The sequence below is a fragment of the Emys orbicularis genome, chromosome 22 (genome assembly GCF_028017835.1).
Source record: "Emys orbicularis isolate rEmyOrb1 chromosome 22, rEmyOrb1.hap1, whole genome shotgun sequence".
In the NCBI taxonomy this organism is placed as follows: domain Eukaryota; kingdom Metazoa; phylum Chordata; order Testudines; family Emydidae; genus Emys; species Emys orbicularis.
Genome location: NC_088704.1, coordinates 11359932 through 11378983, shown reverse-complemented (window position 1 = coordinate 11378983; position 19052 = coordinate 11359932). Strand labels below are relative to the sequence as shown.

General features: G+C 49.3%; 2 protein-coding genes across 2 annotated transcripts; both read right to left on the bottom strand.

Annotated features, from left to right (window-relative positions):
- Nucleotides 1–9817: 9817 nt before the first annotated feature.
- Nucleotides 9818–12105, bottom strand: LOC135893577 (natriuretic peptides A-like). Its single transcript, XM_065421424.1, has 2 exons — nucleotides 11986–12105; nucleotides 9818–10141 (listed from the first exon to the last, which is right to left on the bottom strand). Exons 1-2 carry the CDS (start codon nucleotides 12103–12105, stop codon nucleotides 9818–9820), a joined length of 444 nt encoding a protein of 147 aa, XP_065277496.1.
- A 5717-nt stretch (nucleotides 12106–17822) lies between these two features.
- LOC135893626 (natriuretic peptides B-like) lies at nucleotides 17823–18833 on the bottom strand. Its single transcript, XM_065421480.1, has 3 exons — nucleotides 18717–18833; nucleotides 18187–18469; nucleotides 17823–17851 (listed from the first exon to the last, which is right to left on the bottom strand). Exons 1-3 carry the CDS (start codon nucleotides 18831–18833, stop codon nucleotides 17823–17825), a joined length of 429 nt encoding a protein of 142 aa, XP_065277552.1.
- Nucleotides 18834–19052: the final 219 nt, after the last annotated feature.

The following is a 19052-nucleotide window of genomic DNA, read 5'->3' as shown; positions in this document are numbered from 1 at the left end:
TAATGTGTGCTGCACAAGGGCTTACCAGAGCAAGTGCTCCAGCTCCCAACCAAAAGACCATGTGCCATGGAAAGGGCAGCTGGGGGCAATGGGCTTTTCTATGCATGCGTGTGCCGTACTTCTTAAGTAGAGGCCATGCAAGCCCAGTGCTAAACCGCAGTGGAAGTCTATCCAGGAGCCCTTATGCATGGAACATCCTCCCTGAACTGATCCATCAGGACCCTGCCCTGTGCTGTTTCAAGTCTCCCCTTATCACCCACCTCTGCCATAATGCCTGGAAGAAATCAGCCACCTGGCAGGGCTAGATTGAGAGGCAGCGCGGGCCTCCCGTGAGCCGCATAATTTAAATAGAGGCACTGGGCTGTAAAATCATGTCGGTTTGCAGCTCTCTCTCTCTCTCTCTCTTTTACTTTTTGTGCCTCAGTCACTTTCTCAGAGTGTAAGCTCTTTGGAGCAGGGACTGGGCCTTCATATGTGTATGTACAGCACCTACCACTCTGGGACTCTGCTCCTGCCTGGGCCTCTGGGACCTACCTCACCCTCAATATAAAATAATAACAAAGGTGGGTCTCTAACAAGGTTGCATTGGAAACCGTGGGGGTGCTCTAGCGGGGTCTCAAGACGGGGCATCGCCTAATGAAGGGGGCCTTGTTACATGTGTGACCACGTTGTCTAGCTAGCTAGGCACCCATCAGCATGGTGGGTAGCTGTCCTGCAGAGAGGAAGCTGGGCAAGAGATGTGATGCTGAAGGAAGAGTTCTGCTAGCTAATGCCAGCAGAGAGACAGGTAACAATTTTCAATGCTGGGTGCCTAGAGCCAAGCTCCTAAATCCCATAGACTAGAACTGGCGTGATTATCAGAGGTGCTTGAGCTCTTCGTAATACCCCTGCGGTCAGTGGCGGCTGCTGGACACTCAGTGCCTTGGGAAATCAGGCCATTAATATTGAAGTGCCCAAAGATAGATTTAGGAAGCAGGTTTTAGGCAGCCAGGACTGAAAATGGTGGCCCTAAGTATCAGCAAGCCAAGGAGGGTGAGGTAATCTCTTTCATTGGAACCACTTCTGTTGGGGAGCGAGACCAGCTTTCACGCACGCACAGAGCTCTTCTGCAGATCATCTCCCTCAATCGCTTGCATGATGGGACTTTGTTTGAAGTTGTGTAAGAGCTCGGGCTGATGATGGTTATTATATGCAGGCCCAGAACAGCTGTCAGGGAGGTAGTACATTTCAGCTAGGCTAGATTCAGGGACCTGGAGCTCTGACGTTTCCTACAACGATTTTAAAACTAGCCCTATTTGTCCCTAAACTACAGACAGGATCTTTTAGACAAAGACAAGCAGAGAGTCAAGAGGCCATTTAAGGTCTTGCCGTACAGTTTACATTTGTGGTGATGAGCACAAAGTGCAGCTCAGGCCAGAGCAGAGCTCTTGGTGGATCTGAAGGAATTGGAGTCACGGTGAATTGCAGCTGCATAAGTGGCTGGGAGTTTGTTTGTGGGTATCAGTGAAGTGGATTAAAGGGCTGGAAAAGTGCAGTGAAGAGAGCTGAAAAAAACAAAACAAAACCAAACCCTCCAGAGTAACAAGGGACCATCTATATTTTCAAATATGCTGCAAACCCAGTAACACTGGGCTACTCTCTATAGTACCTTTCACCCAACCCTCTGAACTCGGTTAATTCGGCCTCGCAAACCCTCCTTTCAGGTAGGAAAGTATTAGTGTACCTACTGTTAGATGGGGAAACTGATGCACAGAGCACGGAAGTGACTTACCCAAAACACATGTGGGAGTGGGTTTGAGAGCCCTAACCACTACACAGCACTGCCCCTCTGGGGCTGATCCTCTCCAGAGCAGATCATGACCTGTCTGGGTCGGGTCACTCTGTCGGTGACACTCCAATGGACTCCGTTGAGCAGTTTGGCTGTTGCCAAGGACTTTAGGGGATAACGCTCTTGGCGTGTAGAATCCATCAATGCTAAAGTTTTTCCGGATTTATATTTCCCAAACTATCTCCTCTCAGTGGAGCCGCGATCAGAACTGGCTCTGACATTCCCCAGGGGGAGTTTTGCAGTTCGGTATGTTTATGTGTGTAGCAATAAAAACCCAGATGCTTTTCCTAGACAGCCTCCTCTTGCAATCTGGTTCTCCCAGACTGCAGAGTCTATTAACATAATACCTGCAGCAAACACAGACTTGTTCCACCAGGAACTGGCTTGCTGTTGATACTGGAGCCACCTGGCTTTAGGTCAGGCAGCTCCGACTCTTCCTTCCATATTTAGCACATTCCACTGATTTTATGAGTATTTTGCCCCTGGAGGGGGCTGAGCGGGGAGGAATAATTTTCAAAGCCTCAATGTGTCTCCAGAGGTTTTGCTTGATGTTGTGACATGCAGCTCCAGCAAGGACGGGATTGATTGCTAGAGCTGGGCTTGTTATTATCTTCCCTTCCCTTGGAGCGCCTCACGTGGGGTCGCTCTGGGGCGTGGGGCTGGTTTCTGGCAGCTCCCGCCTGTCTCGCTGCTGGCGGGTGTGGATGGGTAGGATAGGGCTGTTTATGAAACGCTCTCCTCTAAGAGAAACATCAGGTAAGCCTCACGTGGTGTATTGCTCACTGAGGGCCTGCTTTTGTGCCCGTTGAAGCAATGGCAGAATACCTACTCAGTCCTGTGGAGCTAGAGCCCTTATATATGTGACACTCATGAAAGGTGCCTCATGATTGCACCAGAGAATGAAGTCCCCAGGGCAGGTGCAGCAGCAGGGCCAGTGTCCTCCATGATGACCCTCCAGGAGCAACCACCTCCTGGGATGAAAATGGAGTTTACTCATCAATCTAGGCTTGTCATCTCCACTGAGATTGCTAACGAGAGAGGTGGGAGGCCAGGCTAAGGAAGCAGGGAACGGGAGTATAAAACCATTTCATAGGATATAATAGTTTGGGGGTGGGGGGGTCTGCCCCCAAACCAAACTCCACCCACTGGTGACATCACTCACAGTAGATTGTGCATAACACAGCTGTCCTCCTGCCGGGAGTGCTTTCAGCAGCAGCAAAGGTGTGCCGGGGACATTTGAATGATCCTCCTCATTGCCAGGATGCAACGTTAATGCTCCATTGAGATCAGTAGGGGGCAGTTCAGAGCTATTGCACAGGCTGTGAGCAGACTCAGGCAGACATCACTGCTGCAGCTGCACTCAGTTCTCAAGCTGAAGTTTTAAAATGAAACCTCAGATTCTGGATCACAAGATGGCAATACCCTCCCCTCACCGCACACACACAAACTTTCTGTTCTGCCACTGGGAGCCAGTCCAATTTGACCCCAGCAGAAAAGCATTAAAAGCTTTCATTGAAAACCAAATACTCATCTGGGAGACCAACTGAGCAGAACTATGGGCATTAGGCACCCAAATACCTTTGAGGATCTGGGACCAGGTGACTCATCATTCTGTTTGCATGAACAATTGAATTCTTATAAGCATCTTCTTTAACGGACATGCCCAGAACAAAATACCCACCCAGCTCTTAAACTACATTTCCCAGAATGCCAGTGGCCAAGGGTCAGAGTTCACATACCCCTTTCCAGGTATAAAAGCTCCAGCCTCTGTGTGTAACTCCATTACAAGGTGTTTTTGCTACCAAGATAATAGTGAGGGAATGAAGCAACATTGCTCCAGCTGCCTCTGATCATCCCATGGCACAATCAGTCACATAATCAGCTTTACCAACACAACAAGGTACTTTCTTGACAATTAATGTAGGAATGGGGGGTGAGAGGGCAGCTCATGTAACTGGTCTCATATTTACTCTTCCCAGCAGTAATGCCTTTGGTACTCAAAGCATTTCAATATGCATTGATGTAAATATCTCTCTTTCCCCAATGTATTCTCTGTCTGGGTTAGCTGGAGTCACACCAGCACAAAAGGAAAAATTTGCTGGCCGGTAAGCAGAGGGTAGAACAGGATATCCCCTTCTTCTTACACCTGTATGTGTATTGGTGGTGACCCGAGTTCTCCGTCCCATATCTCCCAACCCCTCTGATCCAGGCAGTCGTTGGATATTATTATTCTAGCAAGACTTGAAACCCAAATATACATCACCGAGGCCTGGTTTATGCTTAAAAGTTAGGTTACCATAGCTACGGCACTCAGAGGTGAGAAAAGTTCACACCCCTGCCAGGCAGCTGTAAGCTATGCCCTGCTGTAGACATGGCTAGGTTTGCTGACTAAGGTACAGCTGCTCAGAGAGGTGGTTTACCTACTGCAATGGAAAAATGCCTTCTGACTTGGTAGGATACATTTATGCTACAGTGTTAGTGCCATAGCTGTGTTGCTGTAGAGTAGACGTGGTCCTAGTTAAGTAAGGAGAAGCTCTTGTGCTTTACAGCCAGCTGGTAATTGTGCTAGTAGTTTTTGCGACGCATTGCTCAGTTAGGAAATGAATTGAGACCAACAGCTCACTTCATGCAAGCCATTGGACAGGGCACGTGCTGACAGCGGCTGTTGCTTCTGCCCTGTGTGGGATTTGAACTCCTGGCCTAGAGGTGGAACCAGAACCCTGCAGCCCATTATAAAAACCCCAGGTCATCCCATCCTCTCTTACCCCTTTGAGTATTTAGTGCAGCAGGGTTGTCAGTGCCCCACCCATAGGACCTGTGAAGTAGTGGCACAAGGGTAGGCACAGTTGGAAAAGGCCTCACATCATTGGTGGGAAGAGCATGGGCTAGAACCATAGACCAGAGTTGGGCTCGCTTCCTGACATGGCCCTCATCAGAACTAAGAAACAAGTGAGATCCAGTTACTATCCAGGGGGAGGGATAGCTCAGTGGTTTGAGCATTGGCCTGCTAAACCCAGGGTTGTGAGTTCAATCGTTGAGGGGGCCACATAGGGATCTGGGGCTAAATCAGTACTTGGTCCTGCTAGTGAAGGCAGGGGGCTGGACTCAATGACCTTGCAAGGTCCCTTCCAGTTCTAGGAGATAGGATATCTCTATTAATTTATTTATTACCATGGGCACTAGATAGTGGGGGGGGGGAGGGATAGCTCAGTGATTTGAGCATTGGCCTGCTAAACCCAGGGTTGTGAGTTCAGTCCTTGAGGGGGCCATTTAGGGATCTGGGACCAAAAAAAATAGTTGGGGATTGGTCCTGCTTTGAGCAGGGGGTTGGACTAGATGACCTCCTGAGGTCCCTTCCAACCCTGATATTCTATGATCGCTGGCATTGCTTCCTCTGTGTAAATAGAGGGACAGTCACGTCAGCTAAGAGTATGTCTACCCAGCAGCCAGGAGCATGCTTCCCAACACAGGTAGACAGAGGCACTTCCTCAGCTCCAGTTAGCGTGCTAAAAATGGCCGTGTGGCTGCAGCGTGGGTGGTGGCTTGCACTAGCCACCCCATCCCCCAAATACGTGCAGGAGTGGCTAGCCCAAGCTGCTCCCTGCACAGTTGTTTTTAGTGGGTGGACAGACACTGTGTCGCTGCCAGGTAGACACACCCTAAGGAGGTAAACTGTGAAACCGCCTCTGTTTAAGAGAAAGGCAATGAATTCCCTAGCCCTCAGCTCTTCAGTTCAGAGCTACCGCGAAGTAACTGCCCCGACGAGTCCTGGACCATTGTATGGACAAAGAACCCTGCTTTGATACTGTTACATTGTGTTACTGGGTCTTTGCTGTTTGTGGCCTTGTGTTGGGGATGATGTTACCAGCGTGGATTGTCGGTGGGAAGAAGCAGCTCTTTCTAACACAAAAATCACATCGCTCTAGGGTTGTTGTTAAACAGGGGCAATGTATCATTGGGCAGCATGTTACTGATCTTCCCCCGGTACGAGTCACTAGGCCAAATGCAGCGGGGGTAAGTGGGTGCAAGTCGAGTGGCAATCTCTGTGCCAATGTAAGCAATAATATACAGAGCGTCAGTTGCACATCGAGGACAGTTGGTCAGAAACCTGATGTAGCTGGCCGGGTAGCATAACTCCTATAGATCTGCCATGCTGAAGCTGGGTGAAACTTGCAGGCTGAGAAGGGGGATGGGGAAGTGCGGCAGAAAAAGCAGCTAGCAAGAGGGTGTGAGACAAAGCAAACCCATCCACACCCTTTCATTTATGGCTGCACCCTTTGGGCCACCTTTAATCTCTGTGTGAGCAGGTATAATTCCCAGGCAGCTTGACTTTCCCCAGCATAACTCTATCGCCTTCCGTGGGTTACTCCTGTTTTCCACTAGCGTGTTTGAGATCATGGTTAGACCTGCTGGGCCAAATTCATTTCGGCACCGGTGCAGAGACCAATGTCTTGCTGTCCCGTTAGCCAGAACTGTCCTTGGGGTGTGTTGTGAGGAAAAGCTGGGGGGGGCCAAGATTTTCAGAAATTGATGCCTAAAGTTTGACACCCAAATAAGTAGCCTTATTTCCAAAAGTGCCTGGAACCCATTGCTTGCATAGTCCTCAATGTAAACTACTGGGGATTAGGCACTTTTGGAAATAAGGCTACTTATTTAGCCTAGGAACTTGATTTAGGTGCCTAAACATGGATTTAGGGGCCTAATTTTAGATAGCTATTTTTGTTTAAATCTTTGGCTGGGCCTGATTCAGATCATGGGTGTAAATCAGGAGTTAAATCCATTGAGGTCAGCAACTACCTGAGTGTAAATGAAATCAGGATCAAGCCCACAGCGTGCATATGGCAGTGATTAAGGGTGAGGGGGTGTCCACTGAAGCTGGCCAATGTTAAACAGAAAGGGCTGCAGAATCACGGTATTTGAACCTGCAGAGTTCAGGAACCTTGCCCCCAAACCCTGGAAACTCTGATGTAAAGTCCCAGAATGCCAAGGAGTTCTGCCTCCCACTGAATGTGTTTAATGCTGCAAAGGCCTCACTTGGGCTGTGAATCTAAAAGCAGCTGATAATGGATTTCTCCCTCGGTGCTTAGAGCCTTAATTTGGTCTGCGCAGTTAAACACAAGCAATTAGCCATCCTCCACCACCCCTAAGTATTTTACAAACTGACTCCTAGTGATAGAAAGTCTCTGTCCCATCTCTCCCAGGCATACTGCCTTTGAGTCTGTAAACTGTGAGATCCTGCCTCACCTATGGCAGTGCACCTAATAAAATGTAAAAAGCGAGAAAGAGTCCTGTGGCACCTTATAGACTAACAGACGTATTGGAGCATAAGCTTTCATGGGTGAATACCCACTTCATCAGATGCATTGCACCCACGAAAGCTTATGCTCCAATACGTCTGTTAGTCTATAAGGTGCCACAGGACTCTTTGTTGCTTTTTACAGATCCAGACTAACACGGGTACCCCTCTGATACTTAATAAAATGTAGGCATTTGAATTCAGGAAAGTACATGGATATTTTTTTTTAATGCAACAGACAGGAAAAAACAATTCAACATAAAAGACTAATGTGTTAGTTTTATTTGAACATGATTTTTTTTGCTGCTAAAGTAAGAAATGTTCTTATAAAACCTCAAATAAATAAATAAATAAAAATAAATAAATAGGAATAACTTCTCCATGAAAGCGTTTAGAAAGCACATGGAAAGCGTCCTGGGAGAAATCGGCACTGGAACACATTCTTCAGAGCACTGGAGAGTCACCTTAATTCTTCCTGAAACCTGCAAGCAAGTCATGAAATAAGAGTTATGGCAGGAAAATGGGGAGACCTTGAATGCACTTTGCTCTGTCTTTCAGTGTTTGCCATCCTCATCCTAGGTCTGTGCTTTGAAAATCAAATCCCTAAGCTGCGTCCTTTAGTAAAACACAGAAGGTGGGTTTGTTGGGTGACCTTTGGCAAACCACTTTGCCTGGTTGTACCTCAGTTTTCCCATGGGAATAGAATGAGACTTTACACTCTATTATAAAGCACATTAAGATCTATGGATGAAAATCACTATACAAGAGCTGAGCAGTATTGTTAAATCCTGGGTTAATATAAATTGTCTGGGGGTTAAAGAAAGATGCGTCTCTATGTGATGGTGTCAGAAATCATTCCTAGGGCTGCTTTTAAAGGACAGTGTCAGTTTAAAAATTATAACTAGGCTTGGACGGATTAGATTTTTATCGGTAAATGTCAGTAGATGTCAATTTCACCATACACACAATGGGTTACTTGTGAAACAAACAAAAAATATTGCCATGGATTAATCATTGAAATTTACAGCTAAGCGAAGTAAGATGCTGCTTGAACTTAGTAGAGTTTGATTTAAGGATATTTACTTGATATGTTTTGACATGTGATGTTGACTGCTTGTGTTCCTGACTCTTACAAAACTTGAACTTTTGAATCTCCGTGTCTGCTGTCATAACTAATTCTGTCCCCTCCCCCTGTTAATTTCCTGCCACTGAAAATTTAAAGGATAAAAATGCTTAAAAATAAACATCTATATATTTGTTAGAATATCAAATTCTGCCAAGCCTAATTATAATAAACTTGCAAAAAAATTATTTTGTTACTAATAACCACTGTCGATTATTAAAATTAGGGCTAGATCCTCAGCTGGTGTTAATCAGCGTGGCTCTGTTGAGTCAATGAAGCTGATTTACACTAGCTGAGGATCTGGCTTTGAAAACTGTAAAAATCCTAGGCCATGTCCACACCAGGAGTGCCTCGTCTGTATAGGATACTGGTATTTTCCTGTACCAGTAAAGTGCTGGGCTTTTGCAGGCATAATTTATTCCAACCCGTTCCCCCTCTCCGTCCTGAGCCATAAAAGCACAGCTTCACTGAGATAACTGCATCTGTACCCATGGCTTTTTCTGGCACAGCTCAGTTGGTCACAAATCACACCTCATCCCGCCCCGAGCGACACAGCCATGCCGGCAGAAGTCTGTAGTGTGGCCATCGCCTAAATTACTTCTCCCCATTTCTGCGGTTGGGTTTACACTTTGTGCTTCACTCAGATCGGTCAATGAAAACAGACCAGTCAGTCTAATTTTCTCAGGTTCTCGTGCCCTAGCCTAATGCTGCAACGATTGGTTTGCAATCACCATTGGCAGGGGTGGGGAAGTGGTTAAATCCAAATCAAACACTATTTATACTGCGATCCTTCTAAATCTAAACAAATGTCACTAAAACACTTTTGTTTTAAATGTTTTCCTTTTTTAAAAGCAAAAGCCAAATTACAGGCCTACACTAATGTGCATCATTTCTTTAAAAGCAAGATGTCTTTGGTAGCAGAAGCATCTCTCTATCCAGGTTTTTATGCTGTGCCTATCACCGTGGTATCCAAGCACCTTGCCATGTCCCTACGCTATTAATACCACTATTTAAATAAATGTATATAGTGGCACTAATTGGCATGATGATGATGTGCAAAAATAGGCTTAGATCCTGCATATGGCCCCTTGTGCCCATTCAGCTCCCAGCTGAATAGATCCAATGGCAAGATCAGAGTCATAGACAAGAAGGTCCTCACTGCATAGAGTCTCAATAAAGGGAGATAAACTTTGGACAGGACACAGGCCGCCAGTTCAGGAGAAGGATGAGGTGGGTTTCAAGGCTGGATTTGGAGAAGGGAGCCTGGTTCAAGGGGGCTGTTCTAGATGTAGGGGTAGTTGGTAAAAGGCCCAAAGGTAAGAGCGGGGAAAGGACGGGAAGAGAGGCTAAGGCAAAAGGGGTGAGATGTGTAATGAGCAGGAAGGAGAGGAGTGGGAATGTGAGCAGATGACGGTGGTTTGACAGGACAGGGATGTCCATCGGGTTGTCTCTAGGCTGCAAGGTCCATACAGAGATCATCCTTTTGTTCTGAGTTTGTACAGCGCCTAACACAATGGGGTGCTGGTCCATGACTAGGCTTTCTAGGAGCTACAGTAACCCACATAAATAATCATCCATTTATAATGAGTTGGGTTAGGAGGGACTCACCATTGCAGCCCATCCCGCTCAGAGAGCCAATCCTGTCAATTCTTCTCCCAAAGCAGCCTGAGTCTCTCATCATCTTGGGAGCTTGCAGCCCCCTCAGTCGCTTGAGGATGGGGTCCCTATAGGACAGAGGTGCGCTGGGGGCTGGCCTGGGTTCGGGCTGCTGGTCACTGCTGTCATCGAAGAGTTCTGGTGGAGTCTCTTGCTGAGCTTCGGGCTCCTGAAGATCAGGGTTGGACTCCAGGGCCTCCATCAGTGAGAACTTGTCCTCCAGCCTCTCCAACAGAGCCTGCGAGAGAAGGGCACAGACTGAAACACCCGTCCCTGTGGATTTCCCCCTTGCCTTCCTACCCACTCAACCTTTGCCTAACCACTGAAAATAGCAGTCGTCCTATTGCCACAGGGCCTGGGGAGACTGTGTGCAGGCTGGGCTGTAGGATCACCTCCCCTCTGTCTTCTTTGTCCCACCCAGACCCTACAGTCTTGTTACTCTGACCCTGTGTGAGCACATACCCGGGGGGTTGGGCAGGGTTGTGCTTGGGTGGCTAGCCTGAGCCCCCATCCCCTACCCCAGCCACACTGCTATTTGTAGCATCCTGGCTTGAGTAGAGCTAGCACATCTCTGTCTACCCCCGCTGAGAAGCACCCTCCCAGGTGCTGTGTACACATCCCCTAAGATGGAAGGGGTGGTTCACTGCCTCAATGTCCTTTTGGGTCCATCTCTACTCCAGGTTCTTAGCTAGCAGCAGTGGCCTGCAGTGCTCCTCTGTACCTGGCCAAAAAGCTGCCAGCTTTCCCCTTCTTTTGCAGACCTCGGAAGGGGTCACCTGCATCTGTCCCCCGCCAGGCTGTTGCGAGAGGCTTTACAGAGAGAAACTCTTGATCTCGCCTAGAAGCTGCCCTTGGTGTGGAACAGTGTTGCTACCCCCCTACGGTCGCGTGGGGTGCACACATCTAGAAAGCCTGCACGCAAGTCTTTGCACTGGCTTCCTGCTCACTTCTGAGGATCACTCATCACTCAAGATGAGTTTTAAAGCCCTGAATAACGTGGAATTGGGTCTCACTTCCAGAGCAGCTCAAAACAGCGCAGAGCCTCTTGCTCTCCCTTCCTAGGTTTCAACCCCCTCTAGTGAGCAGCTACCTTCTGGGGGGTGCTGCCTGTGGGATCCCCTCCTCTGGGCACTTTGCAAGAGCCAGAACCTAGCTACGAGGCTCCATGCAAAATTTAACAGTTTGGCTTAACTTTTGCCTGTTTTATTCTGGGGGGTTGTTCTAATACTTTTAGGGAGCTTGTTCTTTAAGGGCTTGGTCCTGTACAGGGCTGCTCACGCTGGTCCCAATCCAGCAAAGCACTTAAACACATGTTTAACTTTAAGCAAATATATAATCCTATTGAAGTCACTGGGATCCTTCATCATGCACGATGGAACCTGAATGTTGGTTGCTATGGCAATGGACACCATAAATCCCACAGGTGCATAATAATTTCCCAGCTCTGGGGGCTTTTCTGAGAGTGTCCAGCTTTGTGATCAAACCATTCTTTTTTTTTTTTTTTTTAAGTAATGAATGAATCTTCTAAAAGTTCTCACCCATCTGCCCCAATCCCCTGCTCATCTCCTGCCCACACAAAACCTGGGTCTTTCCTCATGTTTCCCAAATGTGAATGCACACACTGTCTTCTGCTTCGGTGCACCTGTACCTTAGTGAGAGAAATCGTATGAGGGACCTCATCTTAAAAAAACCCGTTGTCTCCTCTTATAAAGCTACACTGATCCCTTTATAATTCCTTCTAGAGGAATGTCCCTACGTTCTATTAGCGCCTTAAGGAAAGACGGTGTCTGTATTGAAGAGGCAGATGTTCCACAGCCTCAGGACCCTCTTCATCCCTGCTACCACCAAGGATCATCAGATGAACCCGCTAGCTGATGGGATCAGTCCCTCAAGGGTTCTGGGTTCTCTGACGCGAGAGCCCCATCTTAAAATGGTTTGGCGCTGACAGTGCAGTTGGCTGGGTCACCTTGTCCCCTGTGGGTCTCGGCTAGCTACATTACTGCACTAGAGAAAGGTGTTGGCACCACACCGTGCTCGGCTGAGCCCTGGAGAGTCTAACAACACAAAGCAAAGAGTCCTCACCTCCATGCTGGCCAGTTCTTTGGCAGGGCTGAGGCCGTAGATGGGGTTGGTTCTGCTGGACTGGAACTGAATGAGCAGCAGCAACAGGATCCCGCAGGAAAATGAACCTTTAGTGTCCATCCCTCTGGATCGGTTTGGACAATGGGAAAGTTCAAGCTTCTTCTGAGATGTCCCTTCAGGTCTCTCTTTCTCTCTCTTCCTTGTCCTGTTTTCTCCCTCCCCTGGCTGGTCTTTTATACCGTTTGGGTGTGATCCCTGCTTCCTAGGTTATCTGTGGATTTATCGGGGGCACATTCCAGTCCCAGGGCAGGCACGCAGCTCTGTCAGGAGAAGATTCCCTTTATTAGCTGTCATTAGGAGGCAGCTGCTGCCGCTGAGGAATGTATGTCACAAGTCAGTGATTTCATGTCACTCTCCCCCCCTCTTGATACCAGGCGCTGAGATTACAGAGTCCAGTTGGAAATTCTTAGCAATTTTGTTACGAGAGACCCCTGTGGTCAGATTCAGGGAGATGGGGGGGGGGGGGGAAACAACCCTGAAACTGCTCTGAACGCCTCTTAATCAGGAGCTTTCGGGAGGGAAATCACCTTGTACAGGGAAAGGAAAAGATCCCAGGCCGAGGCTTTGGGGAGGTAGAATCTGAAGAAGACCGATCTCCTAAAAGTAAATTTGAAGTGCTGGACAGACTCCCCTTCTATATATGGAACATGTGCAGCTGCTGCATACCATGGCATGTGCTGAAAATCCCAGACCTAGGGCTCTTCTCTTCTCAGTAGCTTTAGAGGGGAATCTCACGATTGGGATTGTCTTTGTTTGTTTGCACATCCCCTACCAGAAAGGGGCCCTAATCCCTCTTTCCTCCGCCCTCACCCCTCCATTGCAACCCAAATGGAACCTTTAGGCTGACGTTTCAGAGGTGCTGAGTATCCCCTTTACTTCAGTGGCAATTACTTGGCACATTTTGAAAATCAGGCCACTAATCTAGATAGCTATAAAAGCGGTGTGTGTGTAGAATATATATCAGGGGCCGCATTTTCAGGTCAATGGGTATCTTGTCTAAGCATGAATTGCGGGGTTTGGCTCTAAATGAATTGGGTTACAGCATGATAAGCAATCATAGGTTCAGGAATAGTTTTCTCTGAGGGCCAGATTCTGATGCCCTTGTGCAGAATAGCACCTCATTCCACAAGTAGTCACACTGATTCCCATGTAACTGCTATGGTGACAGGTGCTGCTCGGTATGAGTCAGGGTGTCAGACTCTGGCCCTAAAAAAATGTGTGGGGTGCACACAAAAGCATATATATGGTATAAAACATTTAGGTTTTTTTCTTAGAGTTCTGAAGTTTTCAATATTAGTTAAGCATTCTGGCTTTTAGTTATGATTGTCAAATTAGATGCCTTAGGAAAATACTGCTCTATCATGAATTCACTCTTCAGCCTTGTGCTTAAAACACAAGAGGCCATAAAAATGACTCCATTTACAGATTTTCAGGGGAGATCTAAGCTCCGACACATAACGTTCTCTTCTAATCTTACTGACTGGGTTCTTCTGAAACAGATAAAGCTGAAGCAGCGGAGTGGATTTCGGAGGGAAATGGATTTCCCAGTCTAATTTAAAATGAATTTGTTTCATCATATTAAAAAGACAATCAATTATTGAAAAGAATCTCCCTACAGATTATGTAAATATTTATAAATATAAATAACAGTGATAATTATGTATATATTAGTGTATGAAGTAGGTGTGTGTGTGTGTGTGTGTGTGTGTATATATATATATATATATAAATACACCTCTACCCCGATATAACGCTGTCCTTGGGAGCCAAAAAATCTTACCGCGTTATAGGTGAAACCGCGTTATATTGAACTTGCTTTGATCCACTGGAGTGTGCAGCCCCCCCCCCCCCCCCCGAGTGCTGCTTTACCATGTTATGTCCGAATTCGTGTTATATCGGGTCGCATTATATAGGGGTAGAGGGGTGGGTGTGTGTGTGTGTGTGTGTGTGTGCATATATATATATGCATACACACACTTTGTGTGTGTATCTAACAATGCATAAATATATTTGTGTGTGTGTGTGTGTGTGTGTGTGTGTAAAATTATATATATAACTTCATTAAGGTTACAGAGCCAAGCCCTCAAAAGTTAGGAAATGCCAGAATTAAGGGTGACTGTGCACCTTTAAATCAGCCCCCTTGTGCTGTGCTTTATGATCGTAGGTGAGGGGGTTATTAAAGACTATTTTCCCCTCCATGAAACCTCTCCCTCATTCTGTCCACAGGATGAAGGGTGCTCACTTAATGAGCAGCCATTCATTAAGCTTTTTTTTTTCCTTCTCATTCTTCAGTGTGTGGCCCTGGGCCTTATTTGCTGCACACAGTTCAAACCCTGCTCTGAAGAATTATTAATGCCCTCGTGGGCTTTTCTGTGACACTCATCACTATGGTATCTGAGTGCGTCACAAATGCTAATGCATTTATTTTCACAGCACCCTTGTGAGTTGAAGGGGTGTTATTCCTGGTTTACAGATGGGAGAGCTGAGACAGAGAGATTAAGGTCCAAAGTATCCACTAATTTTGGGTGCCCAGTTTGAGATGCCTAGGACCCAATTCTCTTATTTAATACATAAGCCCCTTTGTTTTCAGTTTAAACCATTTTTTACTGAAAAATTCTCCGGTTTTACAAAAAGCATTATTCATTTCCCCCCCCCCCCAATTTTCACCCTACTTTTGTATCATTCAAATGTATAAAAATAACTTGTTTTATTAGGAAAATACAATACATTGCTTGGGATCTATGTATTACGATAATACATTAGTCTCTGTGTATATGCAAAGCTGCCTGTTGAAGTAAGGCTGTGTATTAGTCTCTAGAAGATACACACAATAAACCAACAGGCCCGCACGCAAGCTCTGAAGTGCGTGCACATCTGAACGTCCTGATGAATCTCACGTACACATTTCAAGCTGCTAGCAGATAACCACTTAAAGATTTGACAGTAAAATGGGAAGAAAACAATCTATCAGAATACACTTCAGAACATGAGGAAGTATTCAAAAGTTTAAAAAAAAACAAAAGCAGGAGAAAAGGACGGAGTTATGTGCTGCACATGGTGTGGCCTACTTATTAAATGTAAATATGGCGAATAGTTCTAAGTCTTCAACAGTAAACTGTTTATTCAAACAAAAAGTTTTATTTGGGGATGAGAGAGATTATTTTCTTAAACTCAGAGGTGGCCTTGTGTTCTGAGTTCTGTTTTAGTTCTGCAGCAAACCACATTGATGAATGGAATTCAAAATATTACTTTACTGAATATTCCCCCTCCTCCCCCCAATCTTTTTGTCCACCAAAATAAACCCTGATATTTACCCAGAAAAAATGTTTGCACTGATTTTCACCTGTTTTTGTTCTGGTGATGATAAACACTGACATTCCCAGGAAAAATAAAAACTGAAAACGAAGGGCCCTATTAATACACCATTCTATGGCACATCCTATATTCCAAGCTCAGCTCCCACTGACTTCAGGAGCAGCTGTGCAACTGATCCCAGGTCCCAAGATGGGCACCCAGAAAATGAGAAGCACACAACTAGTGACTACCTGCGAAAAGTGTGATTAAATTCCTTTCCCAACATGGCCTAGGAAATCGGAGGCAGGGACAGAAGCCAGTTCTCCAGGGCAGCATTCAACTACCTTATCCATAACCCTCCGCCCCCTCTTCCTGCGATCCCCTCCCTCCTTTAGGACCCAACTTGGGCAGCCAAAGAAACACTTCTGACTAGGGCTGGACTTGGCAACTTTATTGGTGTTCTTTTAAGGTAGTTAGTTTTGTGTCTGTAGTAGAGGGTGGGGGTGCCTGTGTGGGAATGAGTGGGCATGAAAATTCCTGACTGCAGCTGTAGCTATTGGATGTATAGGGCCCTATTCTGCCTTCCCTCGCCCCCTGGTGGCCCCACTGAAGCTAAAGGCTGTAAGGGTGGGGGCAGAACTTGGCCCATTCTTATTAAGACAGGCTTTTATGTTATTCCTTGTGGGACAAATCCTGACGACCTCCCTCAGGCTGCCAAGGTCAGGGTATGTCCCTGTGTAGTTAGGGTGTAGCTAGGTCAGTCTCTAAAGCAGTGTTTCCCAAACTTGGGACGCCGCTTGTGTAGGGAAAGCCCCTGGCGGGCCGGGCCGGTTTGTTTACCTGCTGTATCCGCAGGTCCGGGGGATCGTAACTCCCACTGGCCGTGGTTCACTGCTCCAGGCCAATGGGACCTGCTGGAAGCGGGGGTTTGCCAGGGCGGCAGGTAGCTCAGGGCAGCGGGCGCTGTGCTCCCTCCCCCCCCCCCCCCCCCAGCCAGGCAGGCCGGACGCAGCAGGGCGCTGGCAGGAGCCCCCTCTCCTTGTTCCCCATCGCTGGGACACCGCCCCTGGGGGCTGGGGCTGCGGGGCTCCTCCCCCCCCCCCCGCATCTCTCGGGCCCGATTCCTGCTCCCCATCCGGCCCGTGACACCATCTTTCCCTGCCCTGCAGCCGGCCCAGCCCGGCCTCTGTGCTCCCTGCCCCAGCGCCCCGCATCCCCTGCGAGGAACAGAGCAGCTGGGGTGTGGGGGGGGAACCTCTCTTCATCCCCAGCAGGGAGCCGCTTCCTCCCCGGGGGCGCCTGGTGCGTGCCCCCCACCCTGCGATGTGTCAGCTGCCCCGGCCCAAGCTCTGAGCCCCTCCAAGCCCAGAGCTGGGGGGGCCTGGCTCTGCTGGACGGCCCCTGGCCCAGCCGGAGGGGGGTGTGTGTCTGTCTGTCCGTCCCTCCCTCCAACCCAGGCTGGGGGGGGGGGCGGGGGAAGGCTCCCTCGGGGTGAACCCGCCCCTCTCCCTGCCCGGCCCCGGGGGGTGCACCTGGCTGGATCCCCCAGCTGACAGCCCAGCCTGGGCGAAGGATGGTGTCGCTAGAGCCGGCCGAGGGGGCCCCCTAGCGGATGCCGCGAAGCGCGCACGCTGGCGGCTGTCCAAGGTGCTGAACAGGGCGAGTCCTGAGCCAACGCATGGTCCAGGTGTTTCCACCCAGCCCCGCACAGGTCCCTCCGTCTCCCTCGGGTCTCTAGCTCCTAGTGCCAGCAGCTCCTCCTCCTCCCTCTCGCTGCTGAGGGTCATGCAGCCAGCGCCCCGAAAGGGCTGGGCTGTTAAGGTGTGGGTGGCCCTGTGCCCTGGGAACGGGGCCCGGTGTATGCTGGGCCAGGCTGTGCTGATACTCCACAGCGATGCTGAGCGAGCATTTCAACCCAGAGCCCGCCACCGTCCGGTGCCCCGAGGAGCCCAATCTACTCCGCCATGGGGCAATCTAGGGGGGCTTTACCAATGAGAAAGAGAAGAGTTCCCCCCCCCCCTCTCAAAAGCACCACTGCACTGGGGTAAATCCGGAGTGACTTCATCACCTCTGGAGGGAGCCACTCCCAATTGACCCCAGTGGAAAAGGAGAGCAGAATTGGACCCTCGCGTGGGATGACTTCCTCCAAGTAACCCAGCCCAGTTGTGCAAGTGACGCATGAGCTCTGCGGGGGCACTTCGCGTGGGTCAGGAAACTGGTCCCAGGTCCCCAACGCCCTGTCAGAAAGGACTCGCTCCTCGCGGGCCTCCAGAGTGAAATGAGCGGTTTATACGAAATATTTATTGATACACGCCACGGCTGTCAATTAACCATATGTACAACGCGAATTCATCCACCAGCCAACCCCTGTTCAGGCGTGACACGTGTTCCGTTCGGGAGGGGTCAAGGGCTTCCCACCAAGTTACCAGTCCACACAAAAGAGGCTCAAAAATGTCGTGGGAGGCTGGTGGGAAGTTCTAGATTCAGCTTCTCGATCTCCTCTTCCAGGAACCTAAAACCAAGGGGGGAAAGAGACACAATGAGCACCACGTTCAGACTCTCCGCTTCTCTTCTAGACTAGAGCAGCTCCTGTCACCACGCGGCTGGACAGCTGTCTGCTTGGCCTACGGGTAATATAACGGAGCTGTAGGGACCCACTGTTCAACCCTTTCCAACCGGAGCCAAGGTCTGGCCCCCCAAGGCAGGGGATGGGGAAGAATCTTGCAGAGCTGGATCGGGCCATTGCCAGCCATGCCGCCTAAGGCTGGTGCTGTTTCCTGGCGAGGTGGGGAAGAGCTCTAGACACGCCGGGGCTGAAGGCAGGCTAAGGGTCTAGCTAAGACCTACGGGCTTTGAAGATGTTGCACCCAAGTCCTGTCTGAGAGCCGATCCTCTCGATCCTGGTCCCAAAACACCCAGAGAAGTGCCTCATCCTCCTGGGAGAAGCAAGGAGGTTCCTCCACTGACTCTCCACGGGATCCCGGGGCTGGAGCTGGGTAGCGGGGCTGCTGTCCGGCTCAGCAAGGTCCCAGCTAGGGTCGTCGTCTTCCGCCCCGTAGTCCAGACTCTCCAGCTCCAGCGGCCCCCCTTCCTCCCCCTGAATTTTCTCCTTCAGCAGTTCAAGGAGGTCCTAGAACAAGAGAGGAGAAGACCGTGACCAGCTCCCGCGTAACTGACCAGGGCATCCAGTCCCTGGGGCGGGGCAGAGGGGGCCACAAGCCGGACCTGTCCTCTCTCGGATTGAAAATCACACTGCTCGGAAGGGGGCTCTGCCCCCTTGGCCTGCTTGTTACGGTGCCTAGTGCTAGCACCTTTACACGGCCTCCGCGGCAGCGGTCAGAGACCCAGCTCCCCACCCCTGCACCGCCTCTCCTCACCTGCAGGGACTGGAGCTCCTGGCTGGTGTATTTCCTGGACAGCGGGTGCCCGCCTGTTGGCCCCCGCAGGCTGAGGAGCAGCAGAGCGGCCCAAGAGCACAGGGCTGCGCCTTTCATCCTGCCCGGTTCTTGCTCTGCCTCCAGACCTGAGCTCCTTGGTGTGGGCGTGAACGGCTGCTCCGGCTTCCTTTATAGCCGCCCTTCACCTCCGGGCGGCTTCCTGCCCGAGCTCGGAATTCGGGCACTCGGCCCTGATAAGGGAACTGGTTGCAGCCAGTGGCACTCGCGGTTACCCTTTCGGAAGCGGTGTGTCCCCCGCCTGGAGCAGCGGTCGGG